Raw genomic sequence first — 14,752 nt, 5'->3', positions numbered from 1 at the left:
GAGATGGATCTTGTCCACATCTGTATCCTGGCAGCTAATCGATGCCTGGCACAGAAACACTCTTAATAAATGCCTGTCCAATTGAATGGACATAATTTAGTGCCACTATGGATAGCCTCAATGTGCCATAATTAAAATACACTTGGATTCTGGAGTCAAACTCTGAGCTCTGTCACCTCCACCTTATCATTTCCTTCTCTGAGCATCAGTTTTCTTTTTCTTCAGCTTAATCTGATAATATTTCTAAGTATGTCTTATATGAAAATACTTTCTTTGGTACTTGTTCACCTTTCTTTAATGTGATAAACATGGAGCATTTATTTATTACTTTTATGATTATCCTCCTAAGAAAAAGACAAGGCCCTGCTCTGAGGAGTGAAGACACAATCCAGCAGGCAGGAGGGATGGCTAGGTTCAAAGTCTTCAGAAATGCCCCTCATGGACACCCCCAGGGTGCCCATCTCCAGGTTTCCACCAGGTAATATGGCCTTTTAGGTCATTATAAAGATGCATTTGATAATATGAAAGAGTGAAAACATTCTATTCTTCAAGTTTGCTTTCTTGATGTGTAACATTTAAATATTTAGATGTATGGTGTTTGAGTCTGTAGTTAGCTTGGGCTGCGTTTTAGTTAAGTTTTGGCTGCCACAACAAAATATTACAGATGGAGTAATTTATAAACAATAGAGGTTTATTCCTCATGGTTCTGGAGGCTGTGAAGTTCTAGATCAAGGTGCTGACTAATTTGGTTTTTGGTGAGAGCTGTCGCTGTGGCCACATTTTTGCAGTGTCCTCACATGGCAGGGGGCACGAGGGGAGTCTCTTTTTATAAAGAGACATCCCCCAACATGAGGGATCCATCCTCATGACCTAATTACCTCCCAAAAGCCCTGCTTCCAAATACCATCATATTAGGGGTTAAAGCATAAACATATGACTTCTGGGGAACACAGCTTAGTCTGCAGCAGCCTGCCTTGGTATCCCTGCTCTAGGTGCCACAAATGTTAGTGATGGGCCTTGGATGATGGAAGTGTAGGGGAGTTAGCTTCCCATGGTGGGGATCCCTTGGACCAGTGAGAAAAGGGAAAGGAAAAAAGAAGGAGCCAAATACATAAATACCCAGTTAAAAGAAAAAACTTTAGACAAATTAAACTTTACACAGTTTAATTGGGCAAAGAACGATTTGCGAATCGGCCAGCCCCCAGAACCAGAATAGGTTCAGAGCTACTCCACATGGTCGAATATTTATGGACAGAAAAAGGAAAGTGACCTAGCAAAACCAGAAGTGAGGTACAGAAACAGCTGGATTGGTTACAGCTGGGTCTTTGCCTTATTTGAACCTGCTTTGAACAGTCAGCTGCCTGCAGTTGGCTGAGACTCTGGTACTTGTTACAAGAGTAGGTTACAGTCTGTTTACATATAAAGTTGGTTTATGGTTCACTATGTATGGAGAAACATTTAGGCCAAACTTATAATATGTATGGAGGCAATTGTAAGCAAACTTAATTCAACAACTCCTTCCCTTCTCTCCCCTTCCTTTCTCCATTACCCTTAGAGGTGGTTTCTCCTTGCAAATGATCTAGAGGAATTCCAAGTGCTGCAGCTTACCTGCCCAGCAAGCTGCTGTGTCTCAGGGAGGAGACATTGCAAATTTTCTTGCCTCATTTCCCTTTTTGACTCATTCTCACCACCCCCTAGGCCTCACCCTCAAGGCCCTGATTTTGCTTCTACTAAATGTCAGCACTTTAACCTTGGGCTTTGCTTTCTAGAGGACTGAGAGTGAAGAAACTGCCTCTGTCACTTACTAGTTATGACTCTGAAGCAGGTTACTTGACCTCTTGTGCCTCAGTTTTCTCCTCTGTAAAATGGTGATAAATGATAATAACTCCCATAGAGAGTTTCTGTGAAGAGAAGACTAAATGAGTTATCAATGTCAATTAACTGCCCCATAAATGTTAGGTTTTATAATTCTTCTTTCTTCAAGGATACTGTATTGGTTTGCTTGGGGCTGCCATAACAAAATACTACAGACTGGGTGGCTTAAACAACAGGAATTTATTTTTGCATAATTCTGGAGACTAGAATTCCAAGGTAAAGGTGTCGGCAGGGTTGGTTTCTTCTGAGGCCTCACTCCTTGGCTTGCAGCTGGCTGTCTTCTCGCCATGTCTTCACATGGTCTTTTCTCGGTGTGTCCTCATCCCTGGTGCCTCTTTTCCTCTTCAAATTTCCTCTTCCTGTAAGGACACCAGTCAGATTGGAATAGAGCCCACCCTGATGGCCTCCTTTTAACTTAATCACCTCTTTTCAAGGCCGCATCTTCGAATCCAGTCACATTCTAAAGTACTGGAGTTTCAACATATGAGTTTTGGAGGGACACCATTATAGCCCAGGACAGACACTGGTTAAGTGCTACCTCTGTGTAGAGTGACCGACTCAACCTCCACCAGGTTTGCCTTGGATTTTCCTGGTTTTAGTACAGAAATTCCGGCATCCCAAGGAATCCCTCAGTCCTGGGTAAGTTAGGAAGATTGGTCAGCCTAGCTCTTCCAGAAGCTTTACTCAAGTCTTTTGCAATATGTAAGGACTAGAGGAACCCAATGTGCATCTAGAACTCCATCCTTCCCAGTGAACTTTGACAGCCATTAACTTGCTTAATCCTCATTTCAGCCTTGTGAAGTAGGTGGGGAAGGAAACAATATTCCAGTTACCTAAAGGAAGAAATAGGCTCAGAAAGATTCATCTTGGCTCCCTTGGCTCTGTTTCTCTTTCTCTGGGTTCTTTCATTATTAGGTGCTTCCAAGACCAAGATAACCAGGCAATCATAGTAGATTCATCAATGCACCCTTGCCCAAGGGCCTAGACAAGAGGTAAGTAACCATGATTTATCAGTGAGTGAGTCCTGAAATTTCTCTCGTGCGATTTGAATTAAAGAAATTAAACAGACAATCATACCTGTACTACTTGGGTAGCAGTGATAGGTGGGCCACAGCCTGGGCCTTAGAGAAAATGCCCCTGGCTGGAAAACTGGAGGGTGGGAGGGGAGCAGGGAGAGATGCAGGCTGTGTTTGAGGATCTGCTCTGAAAGGCAGGGAGGGAAGCCATTGATTAGTGAGCTTTGTTTGATCTGCTCAAGGATCAAAGGAACAAATACCATGTAGGAAGATAAAAGTTGACCTGGAAACCCTGTGTCCTAGCCTGCTGGGATCCAGTCTGCCTTAGGCCCATGGCTCAGGCTGGAGGACTCTTACAGGAACCACAGGCAAGACTGCAAGCTCACTTCTTCCTCAGCCTGACCCCTGACCCCTCCCTTACCCATGGCCTTTAAGAAGAGCTTTCTTTTGTCCCTTGGGCACTCTCTGGGGTAAGGGGTGCTCAAGGTTATAAGGGGGCCCAGAGATCAAGAATTATTTCTGGCCTTTGAAGAACACAGGGAGTCACCAGATGATATGTGATGAATGCTATGATTAAGCTGGGCTTGGAAGACTGAAGGTATACCACTCACTAAGAAATACCTAAACCTACCCTGTAGGGCACAGAGGAAGGCAGCCCAGCTTATGCCTCAAGGAATAAATTGATAGAGGAGATGGTTTCTGGTTTTCTTTTGGGAGGAAGGAAAGGAGGTGCATATGAACAAAGCTAAGGAGGTGATTAACAACATGATACAGTAAGGACCAGCCAATATTAACCGAATTTCTAATCTGTGCCAGGACCTCCATCATCTCATGGAATCCCAATGGCATTCAATGAAGCAGCCTTGGGATTCTTCCATTTCATAATGGAATGAGAGAAATGAGGCTCACAAAGGTTGGATAACTTGCCTGAGGTCACACTGTTGACATATGGCAGAGCCGGGATGTGAACACAGATCTCCCTACTTGAAAATCTGGCTTCTCACCCGTAAAGGTGTGGTTATATCCATGTTTTCAAAAGTTCCCTCTGGTTGCTGGGGGTAGACTGGAGGAGCTAGAAGTAGTGTCTGGGGAACCAGTTAGGACTGTATTGCAATAGTTTCAGGTAGCCGGTATAGTTTCCTAACCCACAAGATCAGGTGTGCAGAAATGAAGCGAATTTTCCATAAACTTGAACCCAAGTCCATTGTTGGCAGATATTTAATCTTAGTTCAGGGATTTCTCCACCTCTTCCTTCTCCCCATGGTAGCATCTAAGTTCTACATGAGGAAGGGATTGTATAGCATCAAGTCACGGAATGAGAGTTAGAGGTGGAGGCTGGCAAGGGCTATCATCTATTCACACTTTGACATCCAGGGCCTTCCTGGTCACTTTTTCAGTAAGACCATCATGTGGCCTTTTCATTTTCTAGACAGGGAGGTCTAGGCTCTACCATTTCCCCAGCCCATGCTTTGTGGGGAATGCAAAAGGGCTGAATTAGGTCCTAAGCCTAGATGTCTGAAGCAACTACACCTAACCTTCCTGTTCTGTTCCCTGGTAGCTAATGGGAGAATTCTGGAGGTTGCCATCTTTCCAGGCAGAAAATGGGAAGGGGAGCACAGGCTCTCTTTGTCCTCAGATCCTGGAAACAAAGGGGAGAACTATCCCCCACTTCCCACTCTTGGGCTCAGACCAGGCATGCAGGTCACAGAGACCCCTCTCAGGGGTCCAGACAGGTGTTCACTTGATTAATTTTCTGACTATCTGCCAATTCTACCAGATCTTTAAACTTTATGCTTTCTGTAAGTATCCTTTCTAGTCTACTGTTTAGGCTAGGATTTTGGCTGTTGACTCAATAATTAATTTGCTTGTTTCTCTTTGTATTTCTGTTATAGCTACCTTTCTCTGAGGCAATGGATGCTCAGGCTTTATGTTCTAGTTTTAATGGAGGAAAGACCATGGATGTGTAGAAATAATAATGAGAACAAAAGCACTGGAGTTAATATTTCAAATTACTATTATGTTTTACATACAGGCTATCTGAAGGTCTGGATCATGACAGTGGCAGTAGGGGAGGCAATGAGGGAGTTGATTAGAGAGAGCTTCAAGGATCAGAATTCAAATGTTTTGGCAAATGGTAAAATCTGGAGGATAAGGAAGAGAGATGTTTTCTGTGTCTCTTTCAGGTATCATTTAGCTTCACATGAATTTTATCACCTTGCCTAGAATCAGCCACCATCTGCCAGGGTAAGCTGTGGCTGGTCCATGTCATATAGAACCAAATCAAGGGTACCAAATTATTGTGGACTTACCCGATATCTGGCCTCTTTTTGTTATTCACTTAGGCTCCTGACTTTTTCTGAAATGAATAGACACTAAAGCCTGCTGGAGAATTTCATGGAAATCAAGATGACTCAACCCAGAGTCCATTTCAAGGTTAGGATGCTAGAGGACACCAACAAAGGAGTACGGCAGTGAAACAGATCAGCTCACATCCAAGCCCTTGCATGATCAATCCTGCAGTAGGACTGCTGCTCAGTTGGGACTCATGAGAGCCTGGAAGAGGAAAAGGCAGCTCTAAGCATAGCAAAGAAGCTATTATGGAAAAGACCCAAATGTTAAAATGGTGGACATAGTAAAGTGATTGGTTCTGCTTAGGGGAATCTAGATCCCCACATTTGGACCTCCACTGGAGTCTCAGAAGAACAAGTGCCGGTGGGACTTGCCACAGAGGCTAAGGCAGTGAACATCAGGCACATCACAGTCCCCAAGATGGGGAGAAGACTGAGATGCAGGGTAACAACTGCAGTCCATTCATGGGAGCCATGTTTATCTTAAATCATCAACAGTGAGATGAGGATCATGTCAGCCTTCATACCTTTGATGATGATCCCAGGCTGCAACAGTGACACATAGAACTGGATTCAGTAACTAACTACAGATTCCATCAACCAGGACTAGTAAAGTGAAAGGCAGAAATTGGGAGGAGGGGCTTCTTTCTTGCTTATAAAACTTTATTTGGTTGTGTTGAGTATATGCATGTATGTATGAAATCCCATAAAGCACTCTTCTTAGGAACAAGCCAACATGCCACAATGTAGGAGATCTTTGGAGCACTGGCCTAAATGGGCAGAGAGCTCAAGGGACTCTGCTTTGTACAAGGCATGATTTGTACCACCACCACTATCCCTGTTTCAGAGCACTGTTGAATTGTTCCAAGCCTGGATTTCTATGTCAGTTCTTTGTCTATAGTACTTGACTGATAAATGCTAGTTTCTGAAATCTGCTTTGGTTCTGTAATTTATTAGACAGCTTTTTCTTCCCATTTTATTACTTGTTTTTACTGTCATTGGTATATTATCTCCTACAGTGAAAACATTCATAGGCTGATTGAAGAGAAGATCTGAAATTATTAGGCAGCAAGCATACAAAGCCATTGCTTTATAAAGATAATGTCTTAAAGGCCTAATGTCTATGGTTCAAAGTAGCCTGGAGATGTTGGCTAAATCTTCCATCATGGAGTCTTCATGGGATCTGGAAGCCCTGTTTGAATTACTGATTTATCTTCCTTCAGGCCCTATAAGTTGGCTTTCCACATCTATAAGTTCCACAATCAACCTTGGATCGAAAACATTTGAAAAAATAATAATACAACAATAAATAATAATATACATTAGAAAATAATACAACTATTTACATAGCATTTACATTGTATTAGGTATTATAAGTAATCTAGAGATGATTTAAAGTATATGAGAGAATGTGTGGGACTTAAATGCAAATACTATACCATTTTATATAAGGAACTTGAGCATGAACAAATTTCAGTATCCGCGGGAGGGCCTGGAACCAATTTCCCATGGATGCCATTACACAAAGACTAATTAGAAACTTTTGCGTGGATATGGAACCCCTGGCTATTCAGAAGTGCCCTTGAGGTTGGTGTAGTGTATTAATAACTTTTAACAAAAACCTCTTGAGGTAGATAGGGTATATGGTAGTATCATTTTTATTTAACATAAAACAGTGAGGTCCAAAGAGGACTAAAGTTGCTTGCTGCAACATTGGTCTCATCCATTTGTTCATACATTCATCTCAAACATTATTGCTTGCCTAACCTAGCACGTTCCAGGCTCTGGGCTTGGTACTTACTATGCTGAAGGAAACAAGATCCAGTATTGAGCCCAGTTGCTCACAGTCTAGTGAAGGAGACAGACACACAAAAGAACATTATAAACCAATTAATTTATTCAACAAATATTTATTGAGATCTTACTCGATGTCTGGTACTGGGAACATAGCAACAAGTAGGTCAAAGTCCATGCTCTCAGTTTTGGTAGACACAGATAATAAATGAGTATATAATATGTTAGGTGGTGATAAGTCCTATGAAGAAATGTCAGGAAGGAAAGGGGACAGAGTGTAGCAAGTGTGGAACTGTGGCATTTTAGATAAGTTCAAGAAGACCTCTCAGATAAGGTGGCATTTGGGAGATAATTAAATGCACCGAAGGAATAAGTCCCAGGAGTCCAGGGAGGGGGAACATCAAGTGCAAAGATCCTGAGGCAGGAGTGGGCCTTGTGTGTTGAAGGAACAGCAGGAAAGGCAGTGGGACTGGAAGGGAACGAATGAAGGAGGACGAAGGAGCAGATGAAGGCATAGAGGGAGAAGAGGGCCAGGCCATGGAGGATGGAGGTCCAGCAGGCATGGTAAAGACGTTGGATGTTTTTTAAAAAAGACAGGAAGCCACGAAAAGATTTTGTGCAAAGAATTGACGTGATTAAATGATGTTTTGACAGGGTTACCCCATAACTTGCTGTGAATAGACTGTGAAGGTCAAGAGCAGAAGTAGAGCAGTCAGTCTGGAGATTATTGCAAACGGGCCAGGGGACAGGTCATGGTGCCTGGTACTGGAGCCATAGCCAAGGAGGCAATGAGAGATGAGGTTGGGGATATTTCTTTAATACATTTGCTGACATTTGGGTATTGGCTGTGAGAAAAGGAGAGGAATACACAAAAACGTGGGCGCACTGAGAAAAGACACTGCCATTGGTCAAGTTTGCTGGGAGACAGTTTCTAAGTCTTTTAAGGTTTGGGTGCAGGAGGTTTATTGGGGTGCATTCTCAGAAACACCTTTGAAGGAGCGAATGCAGCCTGGAGAGGGAGAAGTTGTGCTGTGATGCAGTCACAACAGAGGCTACAGCTGATCCCACAGGAAGCTTGGGAACTGGGACAACCCTTTCTTATTGTCTTATTTAAGCAAAAGGTCCAGATCTTTGTAGCTCCACATCAACCAGTCATTACAGTGGCACACTGCCCCGGGGATGGGGCATAACCATGGGTGAAGTGGCTTCTTTTTGCTGAGAGCAAGTCCTGGAGAGAGATTCTTCTGTGACTTATTAGCACCCAATACTATCAGCAGCCCAGGGGGTGAGAGCCTGTGTCCTGAAGGGTGCCTGGGTGGCACAGCACACACACTGTCAACTGCAAATGCCCACTCCAGTCTAGGCAGGGAAGAGTCAGGGAGGACTTCCTGGAGGAGATGATACCTAGGCTGGTTTCAAAGCACCCCATGCTACTTTTCTCAGTTATGTGATTTTATTATGAGCAAGAAGGTGCTTAAACACTATCCTAACTCAAATACCCTAATTATGCTCATTTGTTAAATCTTCAATGAAACTGAACTCTGATGTTAATTGCCTTTTAAACTAAAGCATTTTCAGCTCCCCAAATTATAATAAATCCCTCTGATTTACAGCTACGCCATTATATTTTTTAAAAAATCGATTGATTCAGAATATATAACTATTTTTAAAATCTATTGATTCAGAGCATACAACTGAGGCAAAATTGATATTCCAATTGTTCAAATTGCTGGCAACCAAATATTCCTCAATAAACAGAATTCTAACATGCTGATATTTTTATTAGCTCTTATTGGCAGGAAATCCCTTCCAAGAGCTAACATAAATCCTGTTTGGTACAATTTGGGACATTTCCTCTAGATTTTTCTGCAGAGGAGTTGGAGAATGGCTGGCAGCCGGATCTATGCCATAGGCTATTCCTGCACTTAAAGCCTGTTTATGAGGATGATTCTCATCGTTTTGAGAGAAAAATGTTAGTGATAGAGACTGGCAACTGGAAGAATATATTATAAAATGTATGCCCCATGAATCAGCAGGCATGTATATGTGTGTGGCTATGTATTTGCATCTGTAAGTATGTATAGTGCTATGTGTATATATACACACACATATGTAAGCAAGTATGATGGGTATTAGGAGAATGTGTGTATGAATATTTTTGTTTGTGTTTGTGTGAGAATCTTCATGTGTAGGGATATGTTTATAATGTATGTATGTCTGGGCAAGTGATTCAAGTGTGTGTATATATTTAGGTTTGTGCATGTGTGTGCATGAGAATAAACACATGTGGGCAGGTCAACAGTTGTTCCCAGCCACATGAAGTAATCAGATCTCATGGTGCCATGGCAAGAATATAAATGCCAAGGTCAGGTTTCTTGGCCTGCATCAACTTTACTCTAGTGATCTTGCTCCAAACATTTTAGGGGGCCTCTCTAGTTCCTCCCTCTCTTCCCACCAGGGGTGCAGGCCCAGAGTGGCCTCAGACAGCTTCCTGGCCTTTGGAGCTGTGCTCTGATGTCTGCCCCAGGAGCCTTAGCTGTGGCAGTCTTGTCATGTTGGACTCTGCTGTCACTGCCAAAGTGACAAATGATGATCAGAACTGGAGCTGCCCAGAAACCCAACTTCTGTGCAGGGCCCTTTGATCTGCCCAGGCTTGGAATGGAGCAGAGTCTGGCACAGGTGACTTTGATGGGGCCAGGCCAATGAGGGGGCTGTAGGCTGGTCCCACCCAGTCCCCACAGCCTTTGATGCCCACCTGCCCTGCAAGGATCAGGCTACAGAAGCAGGCTACTTGGAGTAGAAGCCAGCCGCAGCACTACACTCTGCTCCTCAGCTTCGGTGGAAAATCACCATCTGGGTGTTTGGCCTGGTGATGCTTGGATCTCAGGGCTGCAGAAGCCAATTCTTAGAAATATTGTTCTTGCAACTACCCATCTATCAATTCAGCTAGTATTTATGGAAAACTTACAGAGTCAGCAGAGCAAAGTTATTACATGCACAGCCTTTCGAGTCAGAATGCTTGGATTAAATTTGGCCACTTATTAGTTGTTCCAACTTAGGCGAGTTAAATAACTTGCATGTGTCCCTCTGTGTCTCCATTTTCTCATCTGTTATGAGGTTGTTATGAAGACCAAATTAGATAGTGCAAATAAGGCGCCTGAAACCTATTAAGACTTCACAAATGTTATATATTATTATTGCAGGGGACTGTATGTTTGAGTGGAGGAGTCTTATCAGCTCTGAAGCCCTATGACTTGGGTTCAAATCCCAGCTCCAGGTCCTGGCCCCATCATTTTCCAGTTAACTTATCTCATGGGGTTATTATGAGGAGTAAATGAGCAAATATATATAAAGTGCTTAGAATAGTGTCTGGCACTGAATAAGAGCTTCATAGAAGTTAGTTTTTGATAATGATAATGACTTGAAACAAGGCCAGCCTGGGTCAGAGGGTATGAAGTTCTTTGACTATCTCTGGAATAAATCTTCAATCTTCAATTTATTTATTTATTTTTCTGAAAGATCAGATCTACTCCTATAATTTTGAATGCTATTCTCTGACTCCCAAATTCCAAATTCAACCATGTCATTTTCCTGCTTAAATTCCTCTAGTGGATTCCACTTTCCTGAGAATATTCCAAACCACTTAACACAGCATTTGAGACTGTCTGCCATCTGTCCTTTGCTGATCTCCTCAGCATTGTAACTCATAACCCTTCCTGTTCCTACCTCCCACATCCACTGCCAAGCATACTGAGAATGCAGACTCCATGTACCTTTATGTGCTTGTGCCCTCTACCTAGAATGTCCTTTCCTCCATTGTCTGGCTGTGAACTATTTCTGTTCCTTCAAGACTCAGATCTCAGGTCCTTCCCATATAAAGCACAAAGCCTTTTTTTTTTTTAACTATTCCCTGCAAAGTAGAGTTAGGCATTACTTATTTTATGCTTCTGTCTTAGACTCAGGACATGCCTTGGCTTCTGTGACATGGCAGGACACTTGCTGGTCCACTTTCCTTATAGACTATGAGCTTCCAGAGTGGGATCCTGAACCATCAGACTCAATCAATAGCATTAAGCACAGTGCTTGTCACCTAGTAAACACTCCATAATCATCTGCTGAGCAGATTAACTCAATCTATCTCTCCCACTTCTCAGGTCCACTGACCTCCTGGACAGCTTCCCCTTGGAATCTCATGGCTCCTCAAGTTCAGCTGATACATGCCATTTCAATATCACTCTCCCTCATGCTGTTCCTTCTTAATTCAATGAATGGCACCATCCATCCATCCAGTCTCCAGATATGGAAACTGGAGGGTCATTGTTGAAGTCCTTGCTCATAGTCATTACATACCCATCCCAAGCCATTTTGATGTCTTGGGACACCAAAAGCGCCCTTAAATGTTTCTTCTGTTTTTCCTTCTTCTCCATTTGCATCCCCACTTCCACTCTGGATGATGCCTATGGAAATCTTCTCACATTCCTCCAGGACTTGAAAAGTTTCCCGTAATTTCCAGGATACCATCCAAACTCCTTGGTGGCACTTGTAGGGTCCTCCAGGATCTTACTCCAGCTTTACTCTCCACAGTTACAACTCCTCGTTGCATCCAGTGCTCTTGTTATGCCTGAAAACTCATCCTTCCAGAATATGCCAACTTTTACCTACCACTAGCTCACTGGACAGTTGTTCCCTGGACTCCTTGGAATGCCGTTCTCCCACTTCCTCCCCTAGAATATGCTTCCTCTCCCTAGAAACTCAGCAAAAATGCCACCTCAGTACAGCTTTCCAGACTCTTCTTCTATATCCTCCCGCCTTTTCCTGCTACGGCCATGCTGAGACCATTGTTCCCTCCTGGGTGCTCTCACAGCTCTTAATGATCAGCTGACCATGCTGTATTGTATCCACTTATTTTAAAGAATGTGTTTATCCCCTGTCTAGACTATGAGCCCTTTGAGAACAATTGTGTGAACTTAAGTTAATAATACTGTCTGACTCTCAGGTTCTTAATCTATCAAATGGGGATAATGTTAGCCATACCTTCTTGGCAGGGCATTGTAAGGGTGAAATGACACAATGTGTGACAAGGGTCTGGGCTCATAAAAGGCACTCAGTAAACAAGCATATCTGTATGATCTTGCTGGCAGGAACAATGCCTGTTGTGAGAGAGTTCCAGAGATGAGAGCCCAGAGAGCACCCAATCACCCCAGCTGACTTTTCAGCAGCTTAATGGTACTTTCAAGTAGACTTAGTGAAATGGCTCCATCAATTTCTTCAACTCTCTACAACTGAGTGACTTTGCACTCATTATCTTGCCTCTTTGTATCTCAGCTTCCTTGTTTGAAATATGGAGATAGTAATACTATACTTATCTCACAAGGAAGTTTGTTATGAGAATTAAATAAGATGCATGTAGGTATTTGTGTTAGCTATTGTTATTAATGAGTGAACATCATGGAGCAGATGGATCTATGCTTGAATAATGCTTCATAAATAAATTATTAGCATCTTAAAGGGGCTAAAGATACAGGTATTTGAAGAGATGGAAACTGAGAGATTCAAAGCCAGTGGCAGCAATGATTGCAAGGAGCTATAAAGGTGAGCCATGAAATTCCAGCTAAGAATGGAGAATTCCTACCCTGCCTGCAGGCTTGAAAACAGAGGGGTGAAATATGTAGCCATCAAGTAGCTCAAACCTAGAGAAGGTTAGGAAGACTTTTTTAGTAATGCTAAAATAGTGCTACCCCCCTCCCTAATCCTGAAATTAGGGGTCAGACCTCACTTCCACTTCCCATTCCTAACCCCTCCCCCACCACAACACCCTGTGATGAACAAAGGGCCTCTGGGTGTTGGACCGTGCTCAAAAGCTCTGGCTGATGCTAGTCTTGCCTAGCCCTCACCTCACCCAGCCAGCATCATGGTTAAATTCTGGGCATGGACGTGTCAGTCTGCATGGATCACATTAACAGCTATAAGGCTAAGACCCAGGGTGAGTGGGGGGAGTTACTTAGCCTTTTGCAATCTCTGTTTGCTTCCCTGTAAAGTAGAGATATTATAAGGACCAATTTCATAAGGTTGCTGTGAGGATTACATTATATAACGCATATAAAGATCACTGTTTGGTATATAATAACTGTTCAATAAATGCTAGCTCTTTTGATTAGTTGCCTGCCAGCTACCACACACTTTCTCCTGGAACCAACGAAAAACCTGCTGGTTCATATGTCAAGATACTTCTCCCCACTTCTTGTTAAGTGGGTCATAGTGTACATCCTGAAGGCTATATAACTTCCAGCACCTCAATAGACCATGTCTGAAAGAAGAACAATGCCCAGGATCCACTTTCTGGCACCCAAGAGTTCCCAACACAGTCCTCACCTGCAGCTGTATCTTCAATAACCTTCATTCCCACACCTGACACCTCATCCCAACTGGGCTTTTCCCAATGATCCTAGCCAGCCCTGCCCTTTCTTGTCTCTGGGCTCTCCTCATGTCACCTCACTTTGCTTTTCTCAAATTCCACCTCTTCTATGAAGCCCCTGTTGATTTTTCTTTTTCACTTTTTTTTTTTTTTGATGGAGACTCACTCTGTTGCCCAGGCTGGAGTGCAATGGTGCGATTTTGGCTCACTGCAACCTCCACCTCCTGGTTCAAGCAATTCTCCTGCCTCAGCCTCCCAACTAGCTGGCACTACAGGTGCCCACCACCACGCCCAGCTAATTTTTGTATTTTTAGTAGAGATGGGTTTTCACCATGTTGGCCAGGCTGGTCTCGAACTCCTGACCTCAGATGATCCACCCACCTTGGCCTCCCAAAGTGATAGGATTACAGGCGTGAGCCACCATGCCCGGCCCCCCTATTGATTTTCTAATGAGAGAGAACCATTCTTTCCTTGGTCTCTTCCCACTTCACCTTTCAATGTATATCTCATTCCTACATCTTACCCTGGCCATGCACACTTACTGAATGCAAGGTTCCTCTGGGAAAAGGTTTCAGCTTACTCATTGCTATATCCCTGACATAGGTCCCAGCACATAGTAGGTTTTGACATATGACATTTTCCTTTTCATTATATACCCATCAAAGAGAATTTGTGAGCTGCCCACTTCCCCCAAATTTCTCTGCTTTGAGAAAGATAAAGCTGTAGGAAATAGCAACAGCCACCTAGCTAATGGTGGTGCCTGGAAGTCTGGTCTCTCCTCAAGCAGAGCCTGAGAGACGGACTTAGTTATAAGGAGATAATCCCAGTAAGCAGAGATTGGGGAGGAAAAGTCAATATAAAGGTATATTATTGATGTTGCTGCTTTGGGCCTCAGGGGCTATATTCTGCTGCAGCCTTCTGAGTGGTGTCTAGACCACATCCCAGCATGACTCATCTGAGGGACAGGAAGCTGGATGATTTACCTCTCAGTTCCCATACCCCCTCAGTTTAGGTTTGTTCACTTGAGGTCAATAGTTCGTCTGCGTTTCCAGGCTCTGCATATGTAAAGATCAAGTGGCTTCTCACGGAGCGGATGAGGGCCCTAGGTCCTCATGAAAGTGAATAGATGTGCAGCCCATGGTTGAGATGGGGCCTGGCCGGTGTGAGGTAAGTCTGAGCTTGCATGGTAGTATCAGCTGAAGCTGTCACTAAACTCAGAGGTGAGCTCAGAGGAGATGATGTGGAGCCCTGTCTTAGGTCAAGATTCCTGGAAACAGACTCTAGGTGAAAGTGCATTGGTTAAT

General features: G+C 43.4%; 1 protein-coding gene across 1 annotated transcript in view; it reads right to left on the bottom strand.

Annotated features, from left to right (window-relative positions):
- Positions 1-2,040: 2,040 nt before the first annotated feature.
- Positions 2,041-14,752, bottom strand: part of LOC105739138 — a 63,106-nt gene continuing 50,394 nt past the window's right edge. Inside the window, exons 2-3 of the mRNA XM_012503856.2 lie at positions 2,953-3,078; positions 2,041-2,234 (exon numbers count right to left, since the gene is read on the bottom strand). Coding sequence (XP_012359310.2) covers positions 2,128-2,234; positions 2,953-3,078 — 233 coding nt within the window. The 3' untranslated portion in view covers positions 2,041-2,127. The remainder of the gene's footprint in view (positions 2,235-2,952; positions 3,079-14,752) is intronic.

The sequence above is a fragment of the Nomascus leucogenys genome, chromosome 15 (assembly GCF_006542625.1).
Source record: "Nomascus leucogenys isolate Asia chromosome 15, Asia_NLE_v1, whole genome shotgun sequence".
In the NCBI taxonomy this organism is placed as follows: domain Eukaryota; kingdom Metazoa; phylum Chordata; class Mammalia; order Primates; family Hylobatidae; genus Nomascus; species Nomascus leucogenys.
Note: the sequence above shows the minus strand (reverse complement) of the source record. Positions and strands in the feature narration are given on the sequence as shown.